This window comes from Eretmochelys imbricata, chromosome 5 (assembly GCF_965152235.1).
Source record: "Eretmochelys imbricata isolate rEreImb1 chromosome 5, rEreImb1.hap1, whole genome shotgun sequence".
NCBI lineage: Eukaryota > Metazoa > Chordata > Testudines > Cheloniidae > Eretmochelys > Eretmochelys imbricata.
This window is the reverse complement of record NC_135576.1, coordinates 11,950,554-11,971,441: the sequence shown is the minus strand read 5'-3', so window position 1 is coordinate 11,971,441 and position 20,888 is coordinate 11,950,554. Positions and strand designations below refer to the sequence as shown.

Sequence of the window (20,888 nt, the reverse complement as noted above, 5' to 3'; positions counted from 1 at the left end):
AGTAGTGGTGGGGTGTAGGTGCTCTTAAGTAGTCTGCCTGTGGGCAGAATACTGTATATTTCCTTCAGTTGTTAGCAAGAGTGTAATGGGGCAGGGTTCCGGCCATCCCCTAAACCCACTAGTTCGGCCCTCTTGGGGACATGAAGCACTGAGTTGGCCCCATAGTCTAGTGCTCAGGGAGAACTAGCTCTGCATTATGCCTGGATGCTGTGTGGGAGGTGTCGATGCGTATGGGGCACAGCTCCCCAGCACACCTCTGTCGGGATAGCCACAATTTAGGAAACAAATTCAGCCCTTGGAGATACATGGACAGCTCTGATGATCTTCAATGGGATCCACATGTGGCATCCAAGGATGGAATTTGGCCCTTTGAGACCTTTTCTCCACCCGCTAAACATGAAAATCTCTGTTTTGCTAATGGGGAAACAGAACATTTGAGTTTGAATCTAGGATTCGTCAATGCTGGGATTAGTTTCCATTTACAGTCTACCTGGAAAACAAGAATACACTTTTCTTGTGCATTTAAAGAGACACTGTCAACGTTCTAGGCCAAAGGGCGAGAAAAAAATAATTCCTTTAAAAACTAAATACCAATAAAGTTTCTTATGGGTGGGGGGATGGGGGAATTTAAACATTTCTCTGCAGTACCAAGACTTCAACCAGCAACACTGCGCTAGTTCATGAGGACCAGAAAGCAAAACTAATGATAACAGAATGAGAAACTGACCAGGCTACTCCTAAACTGTGTGAATTGCAAAGGAAATAATCATAATTAAAAGAAAAAAAAAACCACAAAAAGCAAATTGGTAGGATAAATGGTGCAAAAACAAATTAGGAACAGAATTCTATGGTCCCTCTCATTGGTTTTAATGAGACTTTTAACTGAGTTAAGACCAAAAAATTTGTCCCTAGATTTTTTTAAAAAATGCATTCAGTCTGAATAACCTAAGGTGCTATAACAGAAGTAAGAAAAAAATCAATCTTTAAAAAGAATGAGCTTTATGTTTACAGTGTCCCTTTAACACCATAGTCTTGATATGATTTTGTAAATAAAGAACAGAAAAGAAACACGTTCTTTTTTCAGAGAACTAATATTTTTATTTAGTTATTTAGTGTCATGCTATTTGAAATTTCCTTGGCAATAAGCCACATCAAAGATTTCTCGAACAAGGGAATCATTTAATAATTCCACTTTCCACTCCCTCACTGGAATTTCCCTCACTTCCTCTTTTAACATTAATCTTGCCATGCCAGGTGTTCAGAATCTTGGAGGAATTAAAAATAAAGTCAAATAAAATAAAATTGAAAGTTTCTGTTTTAAAATTTCAACAACTGACTTTTAAAAAGTTTTATTACTGCAATGGAATAGCTTTCATCTTCAGTCTTCGTTTTGCTTACCGTTTTTAACTGGGCTGTGGACATTGAGATCAGATATTTTATCCAAACTAAAATCAATGGCTAAAGTACAACTCGAAGGAGAAATTTACAATTTAAACTGACCATTTAAAGAGACGATTTGTCACACACAGTTTGCATCCATGCAGACTGATAGCTTTATAATTACATTATGTACAAAAAAACTTTTTAGTTTATTAAGGCAACCACAACTTGGAGAACTTGTCCAAAGTGGCATTAATACAATTGCAGTGGTGCTACCCTTTGAACATTATTTTTATTTTTCAGATAAGAACACTTATTCCTTTTTTGTCTTACGAAGTAATTGCCAAGAAATAACCTACTTCTTCATATGGTTTTATTGTCTGTATGTTTTAAACAACCTACTTTAGCTATTTTCTTTTTAAACAACACGCCAAGGCATTGCTACAGAGTTTTGATCCAATCCCACAAACATTCTGCACCTGGGAGTCCCACTGATTCCAGTGGGAGTTCCTGGTGATGAGAATGAGCAGGATTGGGCCTTCCTCCGCCCCTCATGTCTGGTGATTTTAATCCATATTGTACAATATTTTCTATTCCCCAGAAGTTTCTTGCTGTTCTTTACTGCTATATGCTGAGCATGAAAACAACTTAGTGGCTGGTGACCCCTTTGTTAACATGCCACTGGGAATTACAAGTTGCTTAACAGAAAGGTGCTACCATTACTGAATATCCATGTACACCTTATTTTAAAACGTGATGCTATTCCGTCGTTCCTCAGGATAGCACTCGGAACGAGCATGTGTGTGCATGTAAGGCTGTATTTGTGTATTGTCCATATTGCAGCGAGTCCTTGTAAGTAGGCAAATAACTGAGAAAAAAGATGTCTAGTTAGAGTAAGATTCAGGCCATGTGGGATTATGATGTCCCCAAAGCCCAGCAGGTTTATAAAACTGAAAAAATTAAATGAATTCAAACAGATCATAACAGAGATCACAGTTGAGGAATTTACATTTTTTTTTTTTACAGTGAGTTCTACTATGGTATAGCTATTCGTAGTTGTGCCTGACCCGCCAAATAAAATCAAAGTCGACGATGCAGCTCCAATGATGATGTTCAGATGCGTACTGAGAAGACAGCCTTCCGCTTGCAAGATATGAGAACAGCAATGCTGAGATGCTGATTTGTTTTGGACACTCTGCAAAGTGGATGGTCTCATTAACTTTGAAATTCCCCCACCCACACCCTGCTCCTTTCCCCCTTTTCCTACGGGCTAGTGCCAAAGTTGATGATGATGACGATGATTATTATTGGTCCATCCTATCTGAACGGTCATGGCTGCCACGCTACTGAAAAGGAGAGTGACTCTGATGCTGCTTCAGGCGTCAAGCAGAACCTACCCCCCTTACACACTTCAGGGTGTCAGTCACGAAGTGCTCAGCACCTGATACAGGCGTTCCATTGGATGTGTCTGTACTAGGGAAGAATTTCACTTTCACTTCCTCTTGCTTTCCGGTGCCTTTTCACTTTCATTTCCTCCTCCTCCTCCTGATGCTGCTGCAGATGCGGTTTGTTTTTCCGCTTTCCAACTCGTGGTGTCCGGGAAAGGGGGGGTGGGGGTGGAGGAGGAGGTGGCGGGGGAGGAGGGGGAAGCGGTGGTGTCTCTCGAGCCATGTTTATTACAGCCTCAATAGTGGCCATGACTGTATCTTGACTGGCTGCTTGCTCCAGTATTAAAGGGTTCAATGTGGGTCTCTGACCTCGTTTGCTGGGAAGGTCAACGCATTTTTCCAGAACTGGCATTTGGTCTCTGGAGTCTTCGTCAAATGAGAAAGGTTGCTTCCGGGGACGCCCTCTCCTCTTCTTTACGAAGTTATTGCCTGTCTTTGATTGTCTCTGCAGCCGCTTGGCTTTCAGGATTTTGTTCACGTGATCCAAGTTCTTTTTGGTGGACAGGATCTTGGTGTAGTTGCACATCTTGCGCACCTCACACTGGATTGCTTCAATTTCCCGACGCTTGAATCTCTTTTTCAGTGGTGAACTGGCTGTGGGGAGAAAGGGAGAGAAACATCCATTGTTAAAACAAAAATGAATGAAAACTGTCTCACTCCTGCCACCTTTAGAAAGGTGAAAAGCTGGGGTTTTTTAACATGTTTAATAGGGCAGAATGAAATGATTAATAGTAATGGATGATGATAAATAATGACAGAAAGATGGAAACCTGCATAGAAAAAGCAATTAAAAAAGAAGAAGAAGACAAGATTATTTCTGATAGTGGCGGAATTAGCCATGGAAGAACAATTGTTATAATCTTTATTGCCAGTTTAGATAAAAGACTTTAGGACCCCGACTACATAACAATCCTCAAAGATCTATCCATCTTCATGTCCTCTCTGGAGCAACCTGTAGTGGCCAACCTGCTTTTCATTCCTTTTGCCTAATGACTTGTGAAACTCCAAAGCAATAAAGACTTCACTACAACATGTTTTACAATGGACTTGATTTAACCCCACAGCTGTATGGGACTGCCACGAAGAGGCCTGCTCTCTGTCTCTGCTCTGATGCCTTCCCGTGGGGTTGGAGGGCATGGTAGTGAAGAGATGCCATGCTGATTTACTATACTAGCTGTCAACCTTGGTAGGACTGGTCACCAATTTGGCACACATCACAAAATCTGCACACTTGATGGCTTCACCCTGCCCTTTAATGGTCACTGCAGTATCCACTGCAGTTGAGAAGTGACAGGAATCAGTTGTAATGACTATAAAGGAGACTCGTTATTGAAGCCAGTGGACATAGACTCTGTGGTTCGCTTTGGCTCCCAGACTCACTAATACAGCTTGTGCTCCTTAATATCACCACCTGAACTAATCAGTCATAAAACTGATAGCTCTCTACACTACAGTCACACTGGAAAAGTCCAGTAAACAACAGTTGCCACATTGCAGTATCAGAGATACGACTGTAAATGCCTACACTTAGCGAGAATATAACTAATTTCTCAGATACCCGAGCAGTAACGGAGACTAAATACTGTCTCTTTAATGCGAATCACGGTAGATTTTTTGTAAGTTACATTCTGTAATATCTGTGGATGAGAGAAACTCAAAGTACAATCAGAGAAGCATCCAAAACACCTCATTAAAACACCTTTTCTCAAAATGCTTCAGCACTAGTTTTCTGGGAAGACCAAAGAGTGAATGTGCATATGCAAAATTTATTCATTGCAAAAAATCCCCTAAAACTTACCAGAATTTCTAATATTAGTACTCAGGTGCAAGACTGTCATTCAATTCCCTTACTATATTTGTTTTTCTAAGACAGACTGAGAACCTATAATGAAAGGAAAGATGATCCAGTGGTTAGGATTCTAGATTAGCACTCTAGAGACTCGGGCACAAGTCTCTCCTGTCATAGAATCATAGAATATCAGGGTTGGAAGGGACCCCAGAAGGTCATCTAGTCCAACCCCCTGCTTGAAGTAGGACCAATTCCCAGTTAAATCATCCCAGCCAGGGCTTTGTCAAGCCTGAGCTTAAAAACTTCTAAGGCAGGAGATTCTACCACCTCCCTAGGTAACGCATTCCAGTGTTTCACCACCCTCTTAGTGAAAAAGTTTTTCCTAATATCCAATCTAAACCTCCCCCACTGCAACTTGAGACCATTACTGTGCCTAAGACCTTGGACAAGTCACTTTGGGCCAACTTTCTAAAGGTTTTAGACAACTGAAGATGCACATAGGTGACTAATAGGATTTTCACAAGCACCTAGGTACCTAACTCTCATTAAAATCAATGAATGCCTAGGTGTTTTGAAAATCCCACGAGGCCCATATCTAGCATAATGGGGGTAAAAGAACTTCCCCGCCTAACCAGGGTGTTGTGAGGATACATAGATTTAAAAGATTGTGAGGCGCCCAAAGATTACAGTAAAAGGGGACCAAGTAAGTACCTATGATGGAAGATATTGTTTTAATATTGAATTTCCATTGGGTTGTACAGAATTTTGCCCTTACAAAATTAAGCATTTTTTTTTAAAAAGAAAACCTGGCACAAATAATGCTAATTTCAAAATCAGAAAAATGTTGCTTGTATACTTTAAAATGGAGTAATAATAGTGCTAACAATCTTAGGGCTAAATTCTGAGTTCACTTGAATGGGATTCTTGGCATCAGCAGGATTGCATGGGACGCATATAACACCAGAATTTATGTAGTTGCACTTTCTGTTTTTTAAAGGTCTGTGCAAACATGAACCAATTAGTCCAAATGACATCTTGGTGAACTAGATAAGTATTATTAACTCAGTCTTGCACATGGGAAAGTTGAGACCCACAGAGTCTGGTTCTGATCTCTCTAACACTGGTTTTATGACGACTTATCTCCATTGACTGCAAAGTTGTTAGGGCCTGATCCAAGGTTTATTGAAGTTAATGGAAAAATTCCCATTGACTTCAGCTCAAGCCCTTAATTCAGACCACTGTAGCTTAGATCAGAATCTAAGACTGTAGTTAAGTCACTTGCCCAAGATCACACAGTGAGTCACTGTCCGAGCTGGGAACAGAACTCAGCAGTTCCTGGCTCCCAGTCCTTTGCTTAGGACGCTAGACCTTTGATGTCTTTCTTAAATTGTCTAATTGTTCTTCACTGGATGGGGGCTTCGGTTCACAGTTCATAACTTGCTTGCAGCTTATGAGTAAGTGACTATCCCTTTGTGAATGAAACAGAATGTATTGATTAAACTACTGAAATAATGTGGATTTCCTTTTACTCCTAACCTATCTGTTTTGCACTAACAGAAAAGAAATGAGAGAATTCAGAATTTTGTAGTAAAGAATAAAATATATCCCACTAAATTAACCTCGGTCCATGTCTACTTGCAAACTTAATTTACACCTGACTGTCAAGCAGTCGCTTGGGTTTCAAATCCTTGAAATTTCAAAAGCAGCCACAATTTATAGAAAGGTTCACTTGGGGGTTATCACTCCCTTCGTGGATAACAGCCCAATCCTTATAGCGGTAGTTTAAAATAAAGTTCTATTTTAACATTTTCTGTAGATAACCAGGAACAGTCCAGTGAAAGAAAACACTACTTGCTTGCTCTGGGATACACCAATTTCAGAGTAGAAAACTCATTCATTGTCTTTCCCCTTTGGAGAACATAAATTATTGGCTCTTACAGCACCAGGTTGCTTGGATTCCACAAAGAGCTTGCAGAAACAAACCCAAGTTACAATGCAAGAAGTAGGAGTGAGTCATAAACAAAACACAGACATATGCTCTCATATAAATAAAGACCTGGATGGCCAACTTCCCAAAGTCTGGTTTTCATTAATTACAAAACAAAATCTATTTTCCATATGTAGCCCGCTGTCGTCCCCCCCCCCCCCAAAAAAAAATCACTGACAGTTTGTGACTCATAGAGGACAAAGAAAAAAGGAATGCAGTCATTTTGGTAACAAATACAGAAAGGCTGGAAATCAAATACCCAAACTGCTAGGGAAAAATCCAATTAGTTGCACTAAATTCCCTGCTAGTATTTTGGTCACCCCTAAAAAGTGGAGATTAGGTGTTCTCGGGTTGAGTGCTGGTAAGAGACTGGCTTTATTTCCTGGCCTGATCACATGGTCTGGGACATGGTCACATCCCTGTCACATGGCAAGAGTCAATGTCAACTGACTCCAGTGGCTATCGTTACATTTTCCAGTATTGCCAACCTCAGGCATTTAAAACTCATGAGATTGGCTTTAAAATCTTAAAAAAAAAAAAAAAAAGGGGGGGGGGGGAGTCTTTTTATTTGCTTTTTAAAAAGAGAATTGTTTTCTGGATGCACTCCGGTCACATTTTCAAGCATTTCTCTGCAACCATGAGGGTAGAAACTTAAACTCAAAAAAGAAAAGAAAAAGCTGAGATTTTCATGAAAGCAAGTAACCATAGAAGGTGTGGATTTAAAAACATACACCAGATTTTGGGAAATTTGAGACAAATTTGCAAAGAGTTGGCCACACTCTCTTCCCTTCCTTTTCATAGACTCATCGACATTAAGGTCAGATCGTGATCATCCAAGTCTGACCTCCTGCACATTGCACGCCACAGAACCTCACCCACTCCTGAAATAGACCTCTGGTTGAGTTACTGAAGTCCTCAAATCATGGTTTAAAGTCTTCATGTTACAGATAATTCACCATTTACCCTAGTTTAAACCTGCAAGCGACCCATGCTGCAGAGGAAGGTGAAAAAAACCCAGGGTCTCAGCCAATCTGACCTGGGGGAAAATTCCTTCCCGATCCCAAATATGGCGATCAGTTAGACCCTGAGCATGTGGACAAGACCCATCAGGCAGACACCTGGGAAAGAATTTTCTGTACCAACTCAGAGCCCTCCCCATCTAGTATCCCATTTCCAGCAGTTGGGGATTTTTGTTTCTGACCGCTGCCGATGGGCCACATGCCATTGTAGGCAGTCCCATCATGCCATCCCCTCCATAAACTTAACAAGCTCAGACTTGAAGCCAGTTAGGTATTTTTGCCCCCACTGCTCCCCTTGGAAGACTGTTCCAGAACTTCACTCCTCTGATGGTTAGAAACCTTTGTCTAATTTCGAGCCTAAACTTGTTGACGGCCAGTTTATAGCCATTCGTTCTTGGGTCCACACTGGTGTGTAACTTAAATAACTCCTCTCCCTCTTTAGTATTTATCCCTCTGATGTATTTACAGAGAGCAATCATACCTCCCCGCAGCCTTCTTTTGGTTAGGGTAAACGTGCCAAGCTCTTTGAGTCTCCTCTCATAAGGTAGGTTTTCCATTCCTTGGATCATCCCAGTAGCCCTTCTCTGCACCTCTTCCAGTTTGAATTCCCCTCTCCCCCCACCCAAATCAAATGGAAATAAACCAAAGCAACCAAAGCTCTCTGAGGATTATAATGCTTCTTATCAGCTATCTGCCAATAACGGCTGTTGCTGCGCCAGTAACTTTCTGATCATCCCCCACATATTTTTCTCAAAACAGTTACTTTTGAAGTGGGCCATTCTGCCACTGAGGTGGACTTTTTTCCCTTAATGAGTGGGTGGACATGTGATACGGCTATTAACTCTTTTCAGCAGCATTCTGGATATCCTCCAGAAGCTTAGATCTAGTTTCTTCCTTGGTTTTGTTTATATACCTTCTCTTCTTCCTCATGTATAATTAACTCCCGGGCGGTTGGACCTTGGAATGGACTGTTAAATTGGCAAGTTGCCAGCCACCTTCTGTCGGATTCTACCATTTTCTCTCACTTCCAAGTGTTAGGCATGCCTGTTAGAGTACTGGACTCTTTCACTATTTCAGGGCTATCCTCAGGAAGCCAGTCAGATGTTAACATGGATGTTTTTCCCCTTCTACTCTTGAAGCTTCTGAGCTGTTATTCCTAATAAAACACTTTGTGCAGGAGGTCAGACAAGAGGAGCATGATGGTGTCTTCTGATCGTAAAGTTTATTTGTCTATGAGGTGTGTTGTGATATTTTATCAATTATAAGTATGTATCTCTTGAATATACCAGGCCTATGAGGTAAATAGGGTGGGTCTTTAACAAAACTTTTAAAAGCTTTAAAAAGGTTCAGCGCATAGGATGGTTGGCTTGTATTGAATCTGTACTGGTTCACCTAGCTGTAGTCTCTATTACTATGAGCCAGATTGTTGGGGAGCGTCAGGGCCATTTGATTGCACATAGGATTTAATGAGGTGTGCCTGTGCTGATATATCAAAGAGAATTGTCAAAGGGCGCCACTTATGGACTGAGGACCATTATGTGTTATTAAGTCATCTGGAAGCTCTTAGTGAGCGAACTGCAATGTACAATGTACTCTTACATTCCTACTTGGCATGTTGTACCATGGTTAAGCGTAATAAGAGTTAATCTTTATATTTATTATTATCATTTGTTATTTGTATTACTGTAGTGCCTAGGGGGCCCACTCATGGTCCAGAACCTCAAAGTGCCAGGTGCTGTATAAACAGAGAACAAAACAACAGTCCATGCCCCAAAGAGCTGACAATCTACGTAAGAACTTATCTTTGCAATTTGATTCACATAGATCAGAACCCAGTTCCAGGGCGGTTAGAATATTTATTTGGATTCAGTAGTTCTTTTGCATCTTTTTTCCTGTATTTACTTTATCCTTCACTTTTAGGCCGCTTGTAACTAGAGGAGTGTTCTCTTCTAGTACCGCAAAAGGGATGAGGCAATAGTCCTACTCCAACTGAGTGCTGGCCTTTGGAGCAGGCGGGTCCATCCAAAGGGATGGTGAAGCAGGACCATTGCCTTTGTGTAGCAGGGAGCAAGAGGAAACATTGTGCTGCTTGAGGGACTGGCGGTATGGCTCTGCATTGCCCCTAATGAGGGCTTGTGTCTATTTGGAACAATCTGGCTAGAGCCTAGAGGCTACAGCTAGGTGAACCAGAACAGATTCAAAACAGGCCAACCTCAACCACCCATCCTATGCGCTGAACCTTTTTAAAGCCTTTAAACGTTTTGTTAAAGACCCACCCTATTTACCTCATCTCATGGTCCATCCTACTAGCCTTATGACTCTCCCAACCAGCCCTGCCAGCCTCCCTATATACCTTCCTCTTTCCTGGATTGTTCTGAAAGGCTCACTCTGGGCAATCATGCCACTACTTCTCAAAAGCGATGTGATGTCAGACGGGCCTACAGAATGCAACCCAGAATGCAGGGAGTTTGATTACAGCACCAGTGAGGCTGCTGGTAGGGATAGGATGTCTTCTGACCTTCCCACGAAAGGAGCTGCCCCAATAGTTGGAGGCAAGAAATGGAAGAGAGCAAATACTAAACTTCCCACACCGTGAAGAGGAGCTGTGGGAGAGGGACAGAAGGATGGTCTTAGGCATCAGTCTCAAAGAAGATATTTTAGGTGCACCTTCCCTTCACTCTACTCAGAGGAGCTACTAGACAGGAGAAAGAGCTTTTACTTCAAAGATAATGAAGAGCCACAGGGAAAGAGTCAGAGCCCATTGAGGGTTCCGTTATCCCAAGGTATGGATATTAATTCAGATAAGGACCTGCAGTTCTGGACGTCTATCTGACACCAACTGTGTGAGGTTTCCCCATGGCTAACATAGACTAGCTCTTCACAAATGCTCCTGTGCCCTATACAAGTACCCTGGTTCAGGGGCAGCCTGTGAAAACACACCATAAAGTCTCAGACCACTGTCACACCCATCTCAATGGGTCCTCTTTCCAACTGAGCCCTTACACACCTACTCCATTATTATCCCACCCTCCAGATACAAACAAACCTGCCTCCCCCTGAGTCACAATAATTAAAAACAACAACAACAAAATCAATCAAATCCTTAAAAAGACATTTTTATGACTTGCAAGAAAACAAGAAACTATTTGGAAAGGGCTGGAGTTTATTTCTCTTCTCTCTTCATCTGCACAGATGCAATGTCGTTCTGTCTCGCAAATAGAGACAAATTGAAATGGTTACAGGCCATGCGAGGAAGCCACAGAGTATTGATATGACACAGGAAATAGCTTCTGAGGCAAAGGGGGGAAGCTTTGCTTAAACTAGACATTTCCAGTGCTGGTTTAAAACTGTATGAATCACTGTGTTACATGAAGAGGTGAGCACAGGTTCATCATACTGTTGGGGAGTTCACCACTAACTCCCTAACTTTATTCCGGACAGCTATGGTCTGTCTGTAGCACTAAAGATTATTCTTAATGACTGTCATTACAGATCCCTTTGGAGTTGCCTGAGGCCATTTACAACAGCATAGTACAGAGAACAGTGTTTGCTCAACAGCTGGGCTCAGTTTGTAGACTTGGTTTGAATCAAGAAGTTTTCAAAGAGCTCCCCATTAATTACAGGAAATCCACAGTACTGTCCTGTTTTCCCATTAACACAGTTTCTTTTGGTTTTCACTAAATTATTTCAACATCTGGGCTACAGATAAACCAACAATTTAATTAGACTTCTGACAATGGAACGAGTGAACTATGTAGACAAGCGTACACTTTCATCTTGCAACTGATCATAAAATATTTGTGTGCTTTCATTCTCATGCATTAAAAAAAAAATCTGCCCTTAGCTCAGCTCTTTAATACTTTCCTGCATATAAACAGAGACTCCTGAATATTTTATACAAAAAGGTTATCTTTACAGAAACCACTTCATGCATGGAGCCCTTGTTTTCATTATTTATCCGAGATGAAGGGATTCGTTTAGAAGCAAAGTACTTTTGCTCTTTAATGGTGCTTCACATAGGTCAATTAAATAACCAATTCTTGCAAAACTCTGCGACAATGGTAACCGTTTATTATACCCATTTTGCAAATGGGGAAATTGAGGAATATCAAGGTTAAGAAACTCCCGAGGTATAGGAAGATCTCAGTGAAGGGCTGTGCACTGTGGATTCCCTATTACTGGAGACTGGGGTTAGCCTAAGGCCTAGTCTAAACTAGAAAATTAGGTTGGTCTAATTAAGTTGGTCAGGGGTGTGAAAAATCCATACCGCATAGCAGCGTAAAGTTGACCCACGTCCCTGTGTAGACAGTGCTAGGTCGATGGAAGAATCAGCCTCTCAGGGAGGTGGATTACCTGCGCTGATCGGAGAATCCCTCCTGTTGGCATAGGTAATGTCTACACTAAAGGGTCACAATGGCACAACTGCAGCATTTTAAGTGTAGACAAAGCTCCTAGTCTTGTCACATTCAAGTCACAATGCAAGACCTATCTTTTTACCCAAGCTTCACAGATTAACAAAGATGATGGGCAAATGATAGCTACATTTCTAACCAAAGGAAATCATCACCAGGAATGATCTCATTTGGAACAGTAGCACAGAACATGGGTAGACTGGAAAACAGTTTCAGAGAGAGGAATATACCCAATGCTACTCTTAATTACTTATTTTTTCCCATTTACTTTTAAGGCCCTGTCCATTGCACCAGGTGCAATACATGAAATCACACTAAAATAACCTGAGTAGATGTGATGGCTGCCATCTTGGCCAACACACAAGAGACTCAACCAGGGCACTCCAGAGCTAAGGCTATTTAGCTATAGGCTGTAACAACTCATGTCCTCTATGGACTGGCACAGATGAGTGCTTGTGACACACATTCACCAGTGGATTATATATACAAAAGGCTACCTCAGCTGCTTCTTCGATGTTCATTGTGCATTTGGCATGGTGGGAACATTAGATGAAAACTGCTAGGTAGCAAGCAATGAATGTCAGGGCTGGGAATAGAATCCAAGAATCCTGACTTCTAATCCATTGCTCCAGCCACGAATGATGGCACAACTTATCTCATTAGTACAATGGTGCTGGTATCCTTTGATTAATATAGCTCTGAAGAGCTCGGATCCCCCAGTGATAAGGAAATGTTAGAAAAAACGGGGTCTGATTATCCCAATCGATTACACACACAAGCAAGTGCTACCGAAGTCAGTAATAGTTTCACATGCACAAATTGTTCCGCTAACTGGACTCTGGTAATGAACGGATAGAAAAACAGACAGACGGGACAGAGGGAAGACACAGTTACCTGCATCAGATGTTGCTGAGGATGAAGGTAGGAGCGATAACACGGGCGTTGGTGGCATTGCAACATTTTCAATAGCTGCTGGTTTCCTTCTGGTCATCATGTTACAGGCAGAACTTTCCATTCTACTATGAAGTGAAGTCTGGTCTGCTTTTAAGTGGGGACTTGTTATTCCTGGGGATTGCAAATAAAAAAAAATATTTGGATGAATAAATATGAAGTATACAGGAGTGCTGTGATAGGTATCTAATAGACAGGATGAACTGTTGCTGTCTTAGTGTCCCAGTATATTTCCATACTTCCCTACTAGTGTGTGTAATATGGTTTTGATCTCAGCAAGGATCATGATTTTTATTTGTTTTTAATCGTTTTGCCTCAGGATGTACCATCACAGTTCTCTATAAACAATGCTCAGCTAACAGAATAATCCCAGAAGTCTATTTTTTGCACAAAACAAATATATACAAACACAGGCATGACCACATCGTTATTCAGTGGCATTTTCCATTTATCAGTTCCCCTACCTACTGTGTCCGCCACATTCACTTATAAACTTCTCTGTTATAATCACTTATTTATAGATCCCAAGGCCTGAAGAGACCATTGTGATATCTAGTCTGACCTTCAAAACTTCCCCAAAATAAATCCTAGAACAGATCTTTTAGAAAAAAACATCCAATCTTGATTTAAAAATTGTCCATGATGGAGAATCCACAACTGACTCATTGGGTTTTTTTGTCTGAGAGCGGTCACGGAGCTGAGGGTATGTCAAGGAAATTATGAGCTTTGACGTCCAAAATTCTGCCAACAAATCTTGAGACAGGATATTATACAAACAGGAAACAAATTAGAATGATACCAATGTTCCAAAGATGTAAAACTTTCTGGAGATAGTGGGTGTGTATTATAGGTGGGGCTGGTAGCCACACCTATTATTAAGGTTGCCCTACCCTTCTTACTGGAAAGACCCATCTTTCAATAGCTTATGACTATGTCAAACTTTAATTTGTTGGGATGGATTTTTTTTTCACAGGGTCCTGCCTCATTCAGTCCTCTGGGGGTCGATCAGGGCTGAGTAGTGAAAGACAGAGTTGTCTGTAGGGCTCCTGGCGTCATCTGGTGCAGAAGTTAGAAGGAATGTATTGAATGAGGCAGGAATAGCAGGAATAGAAAGGAGCGTTTCATGGTCAAGGCAGTTGAATGCTACCCTGGAGAACTGGAGTTTATCCCTGGCCTCTGTCAGCATTCTTATATGATGCTAGGGAAGTCACTTGAACTAAACTTTTCATAAGTGTCCACTAATTATGTGGGTATTCTTCATTTTCTAGGTGCCTGACTTGAGACCCTGGCATCCGATTTGGAGAAATGATGAGCACTCTCAGCTGCATCAGAGGTCAGTGGGAGCTGTGCTTTAAACATAGAGTGCTACATAATGCTAAGTACTCTGAAAAATCACTTCCAAGTGTTTCAAATTGGGCACTTTTTTCCTTAATTTCTCTGTGCCTGTGTACAATGGGGATAATAGCACCTTCTCACCTCCCAGGTGTGTGCTGAAAACAAAATCATTAATGTTTGAGGCACTCTGAATCTATAGTGATGGGCACCAGAGAAAAGCCCATGAGATGGCCCTGAATAATGTGGAGTAAATAAGAAGGAGGGTTTGAATAACGTGCAGTAAATAAGTAACAACAAGGGGAAAACAAAATGTTGACTAGTTTCTCATTAAATGAGTACTGTCCATTCTGTGCACTAAATGAGGCAGGGGTCCTATGGAAAAAATAGTATGTGATCATGTAATTACACACCACACCATAATGCATACACACCAGGGGGCTGAATTAAGGTTGCACAGACAGCCTTAATTCTGGCATTTCCTAACTTTTGAGTGCACAGCTTTGCAAACTTGACGTTTGTTTAATGTCGTTTTTGCATGTCTATGTAACATGTATATCACATACAAAAACGACATTAAACAAACATTAAGTTTGCAAAGCTGTGCACTCAAAAGTTAGGAAATGCCAGAATTAAGGTTGTCTTTCTCTGTATGTGAGTCTATAGATAAATTGTTATGTGTGTGTGTGTACATACACAGGGTATATAATAGTGCTAACAACCTCATGAAGCCAACATCTGGTTATAATTAAACTGAAGGGCCTGTATAAAAAGCTGTATGAAAACATGCAGCTGTAACCTGTTGACCTCTATTGATTAAAAAAAAAAAAAGAAAAAAGCCTGTGAAACTGTGCTCCAGCATATCAAGGGACAGCCATTCATTTTGCAAAGGTAATCCCTCCCAAACCACTTATCCTCTCAAATCTCTACCTGCACACAGTGTTTGCATTAGGGACCTTGATTTATGGATTCCCACTCCTTGAATGTAGAGGCCTACTTCCTGTTGCCGTGGTTACTTGGATCTTGGTTCAAGGTTAAACTACTCCCAAATCAAGATCAGTGGCAAGCACAGCATCTGACAGCCGGGTTATTGACTACCCTAGGACGCTTAAAGGTCAAAGACCAAAGTGCTGCTTACTGCCTTCAGGGTGAGTCAATATTTTCAATATTTTTATTCTGTTTCTTCTGAAGAAGAAGTTGCTGCTCAATTACCACCTCGGTGGGTTTAGTGAGGTCATACAAATCATTGAGGAAAATCCTCATCCCAAGGAAGAATTACACATTTAATGAATTAGTTTAAAGACTATCCCCTCCAGTTGCAGCTTGTCACAAGTGCACAAGGGGGTCACTGGTATGTTTTTGGTTTTTTTTTTGCTTTGTAAGGTTTTATGCACTTTGTTTTGTCTAATTTACCAGGTGAAAATTAAGACTGAACTACTACACTGACCTAATTTGCTGATTTGGCTTTACACTGAGATATGAGTGAAAATCATCCAACTTCCCCTACAGTTCTCAAAGTGCTTTGCAAAAGTGCGTCGACATTGTAATCTCAGTTTTTACAGATAGGGAAACCGAGGCACAGAACAGTGCAATGACTCGCCCCAGGCAACACAATGAGTCAATGTCAGGGTTTAGAGTAGAACCCAAATCTTGTGTCTTCCAGGTTATTGGCGCAGGCTACCCTACTGTCACTCCCTCTTCTTGAGGCTGTTTGGAAGGCCACACACAAGAAGCCCAAATTGTCATGTACCTTAGAATCTAGTGGAAATTTTTTCCTGACTTAATATCCACCGCTTTGTCAATGAGAACTCATCTCTGTGTGATCCTACAATATTTAGTATTTTGCTTCTGTTTACATCCAGGAACAGAGAGAGCACAAGTTGAATTATAAACCCTTGTCCTGAGTCTGATCTTATTTACACTGCCATTACTCTGTTGATATTAATAAATTTACTCCTGATTCAGAAGTAAGTAAGTGAGTCAGATTCAACCCTTCAATTCCCAGAGCCCTGCTGACATTATATATAATAACGAATACATGAACAAGTAAGCAAACCAGGCCAAAGCAGAGGGGAAATTAATCAATATTTGCCAAATGGAAAAACCAGGACAAATCCAGAAGAGAAAAATTGTTGTTTTTAATCTCTAAGGGGGTATTATGAACAATCTAGAACAGTAAAGGGATGATGCACCTCTCATTTCTACCAGTGTACATCAGGAAATAGCTCTATTCAAGTCAAAGTATTACCGGTGTAAAACCCGATTAAGCAAGAAGACAATCATGATGTAAAACTGGTCCTTTTTTAAAAGCTCTTTACAGTTTATAGTGTCTCTCAATATTCTGGTACAAATTTGACTTTGTCATTCATTGTCTAGCAGTGGATGTGCTTTGGCTGGTACTTAATACATTAATTTAAAATTACTAATATCATTTAGCATTCACACTGCAGTAGTGCCTAAAGGCCACAGCTAAGTTGGGCCCCACGGTGTTAGGTGCTCTACTAACCTATATTAAATGACAATGCCTGCCTTATAGTTACCTTGTGCTCTCTCCATATATTGCAGCCATCTACTTTCTCTCATCTTTATACTTACATTGCAAACACTTTAGGTCAGCATCCATCTTTTTGTTATATATGTATTTAGCTCCTGATTGGAGCCTCTAGGTGCTAGCTCAATACAAATCATAAATAATAACCGTGCCATTGCTAAAGCCACGCTAAAGAGGACATCAGCTAAGACATAAAAGAGTGCTGTGAAGTTGCTGCTGTGGAATGGTTTTCTATTCCGAGGGATCATTACATTATATTTCACATAACCTACCGAATTGTGAGAATTCACTACTGTACTTCATCTGTTTATGCATCACACTGCTCTTATAGGAAGAGAGCTTTTTTTCTCTCTCTTTACATGGTTTAGTTATACAGTACATTTGCATGGTAATTCACATCTCAACATTAACTGGATCAAATTATTTGCATTTTGATTACTGTTTACTTTGAATAAGAACCAGAAGAAGCCTAATATCTGGTAAATCTTTTTTTTTTTTTAGTGGATTTTACGTAGATCAGTCAAAAGCTTAGCACTGAATCATGCTCCAGAAGAGGGAACTGAATTACCATGTGATAAATGTAGTTAAGGAAAGTAATTATTCTTCTTAAAGTAATATTATTTCCTATCTAACTTGTGGAATTCACTTCCATGGCTTCCATTTGACATGTATTATCATTTTAAAATAGCTGTACTTTTAATGTACAGTTCTGCTCCATGGCTTTTACTCTCCTGTTTCCTCTCCTCTTAGAGCCTTCAAATTCTGCCTCTTCTGCAGGGGATTTTCTACCATATACAGTGAGTCCCATTCAATAGCACAGAATTCCTGTTTTTTTTTTTTTAAAGGCTTGCACTGCCATCAGAGGAGGTGAAATTTTAAGACACCAAGACTGTACTTTACTGCACCTCACCAATTTTCTTCCATTTTTAAAAAGAGCAGAATAGTTCTAAACTTGGGAGGGAGAGAAAGAGAGAGAGAGAAAGCCATCATTAGATAGATCTCCCGATCTTTATCTGCGGTACTACACTCAGAAGAGCTAATGCCATGATGATAGCTTTGAAATCTCTTAGGAATGGGATAAAGAGAAGCGATAGTGATGAACTCCCAGCTAATAAACACAAGAGTGCTTATTTCTGCAGAATGATCAATTTCTAGATGTCCTGAGGCTTGTCTGATACAGTTGATTTACTCATTCTCCCTCACCTCACTAATAAAGCTGAAGTCCAACATCAGATTAGAAAGGAGCCAGATTTCTTAAAGAGGCAGCGAGAGGACTGGCATGATGGCATGCAAATACTGGGAGACATACTAATCTCTCCTGCCTCCTCCTATAACCACGAAGCTGTCTCAAACAGCTGCCTTCCTCTGCTGAAAACACACACTTTATCCGCTTTGGGTTAGTACAGTAATACAGACAATTAATTTATCTTGTTAGTGGAAATTTAATGCAATGATCTAAAAGAACTCTTATGTATTGTGATAAACTTTAGTGCCTCCAGGGTGCTTCTTTTCCATAGGACTCATTTCACATCCCATCCATTATGTAAATGAGATGTGGAAATAGTTGAGTTCCTCTAATGTATCTGTACACTGATGGATTGCGCAGAGTCAGCCCTGCTGAAACGAATGAGGTTAAATGCATCTTGCCATTCCTGTCTACTTGGGTGAGTCTCTGTGCCTGAGTTCAAGAAATCTTATTCAAGTTTTTCTCCCCCTCAAAGCCACTATGCTAAGATAATCGCATTTCTTGACAGACAGCATAGTAATAGTCCCAGCACCCACTCTGTGCTCAATCCTGCAGGGGTGAGGACTGTGTGGAGCTGCAGCTCGTTACGTAGCAATGTGGGGATATGTCAGCAGAGGCTGAAGGTCACCCTCTTACTTGAGAGATGGGGTCCTGGATTGCAGAGAGTTGCAGTTGACACCAGTTTCTAGTGATACACAATGATTAAATAAAAACAATTTAGTTGTTAAGTACAAGCTGTCCGTGCAAGAATACCCCCTGGGTGAGAACCTGTAATAGCCATCTGTTTGGTCACCACTGTGAACTGCACAGGATCCTCCACATCTAAGAGGGTGAACTTCTACAGCTTGAACTAAAGGGCCAAATTCCCTAACCGGGTGCTGTAGCAGCCTTTGTGGATCAGGCACTCAAGGAGACAAATACCACACTAAATACTGGATTACTTTTTGATGCTCCAACCCTGCAGAGGGACATACACAGCACTGGGAAGAAGGGAGACAGATCCTACACTCTCCATCCTTTCCCCCAATCTAAGTATACTCCCTTCACGAAAACACAAGGGATATCTCTTTGACTGAGTCCTTAGAATGGAGGAGTACAAGAAGCGACCTTGGGGACAGGTAGACATGAAGTTTGGGAGGTAGGGCACTGAGAGTCCAGAAGTGTAATTATTAACTTCAAGACAAATAGGAACCCACTGAAGCTGATGGAGGAAATGATTTTATTCCAGTTCTTCTAGTGCCCAAATGATTTTATTCCAGTTCTTCTAGTTGTATTTGAGCAACTCCATTCCAAGAGCAAAAGAATAGTCTGGCTGCAAAATTCTGGACTCCCTGAAGTTTTGAAAGGTCGACAAAGAAAGCATTGAAATAGTTCAGCCAGGATGTGATTAAGGCATGAACAAGGATTTCAAGAAAAGCAGGGTCAAAGTAAAAGCAGATTTTGGTTAAATTCACAGGATAGCGATGGATGGAATTAATGATAAGAGAAATAGGGGAAGAAAGGGCTAATTCAGAAGAAGGATAGCTCCAATATTCAAGGCCATGTGAACTAAGGGTTAAGGAGTGTGTTAGTGGATTCAGAGACAGGACTAAAGAGACTTTTGACCAGGATCTTGAAGCAATGAGTTTAGTGGAAACTGTAGTTAGATGCTGACAGAGTCCAGACAGATGGACAGTACGGAGACATGATGAGTCAAGGGCAATGCAGAACTGGTGTTGCACGTATAAAAATAGGTCAAAGCTTGAAATTAGCAATGAAATATCCCAGAGAATGAAGCTTTAATATACAGAAAAGAAAAGCTAGGCATAGAAGTGAAGAGCTCCACAGCAGAAGACACAAGAGGAAAAGAAAATCTTATGAAGAAATGAAAAAAAAACCCACTGTATTTTAGATGTAAAGGAGGATTCAACCCAGAAGTGCATACTGAAGATTCTTCTTTAAGGGATTTAAGAAGGACAGTGATAAAAAGCTACTAGGAAGGTTGAAAAAAGGGATATGTGGCCATGGACAAATCATTATCTGAGAAAAACAGTCTCAGTAAAATGGTCTAGTGCAGAAAGAGACTATGTTGGTAGAGGTAGTCAGAAAAGGGAGTGAAGACCTCTTTCTCCAGACTACTGCTGAGGAAAGGCAGGATGAAGGTGAGATCTTAGTTCTCAAATAACGAAGAAGGGTCAAGTCAGGTATTTTTGTTCTTTTTTTTTTTTTCCAGATAGAGGTGATCATTTTTAAGTGTGGCAGAGAAAACAGGAATGCATGAGGCAATAGTTGAGATTGGAAGGGATCCATATTTTTCACAGATTAAATGGGGCACAGACAGCTCCCATTGGTGAGCTGGTGACAAGTGAAGTAGGTTGTGTCAAGTGTGGTGATTTAAGGGTGAATGAGGCTCAAGAGCTGGGCTTGAGGCAATGATGGAGTCAGACATATGTTCCGATACATCCAGTGCAGAAAAGGATAGAAAGGAAAGTATCAGAGAATGTAATGAAGACCTCAAAGTTCAGAGAAGACAGCAAAATTTATTGGCCACCTCGTCAGTCACGAGAAGTGATGTCTCTTTGTACTCCAACCCTCCCCACTGCTGCAAAAAAAAATCCAAAGCCAACCCTGCCAAAATACCCTGAAATTGTTAACCTTGGCATCCTGCCAATGGAAATCAATAAACATTTGTATATGTCACATTGACTTAACTACTGTTCTTTCAATTATTGATATTTACCATTTATATGATAGCTTCTAGACGTTCTGACCAGGACTGTGACCCCACTGTGCT

At 40.8% G+C, this 20,888-nt stretch overlaps 1 protein-coding gene across 2 annotated transcripts in view; it reads right to left on the bottom strand.

The window, feature by feature from the left end:
* Positions 1 to 2,591: 2,591 nt before the first annotated feature.
* Positions 2,592 to 20,888, bottom strand: part of SETBP1 (SET binding protein 1) — a 296,929-nt gene continuing 278,632 nt past the window's right edge. Inside the window, exons 5-6 of one of the 2 annotated variants that reach the window (XM_077818127.1) lie at positions 12,930 to 13,100; positions 2,592 to 3,422 (exon numbers count right to left, since the gene is read on the bottom strand). In XM_077818127.1, the coding sequence (XP_077674253.1) occupies positions 2,854 to 3,422; positions 12,930 to 13,100 (740 nt within the window). In that variant the 3' untranslated portion in view covers positions 2,592 to 2,853. The remainder of the gene's footprint in view (positions 3,423 to 12,929; positions 13,101 to 20,888) is intronic. The other variant, XM_077818128.1, reaches the window with a different exon arrangement.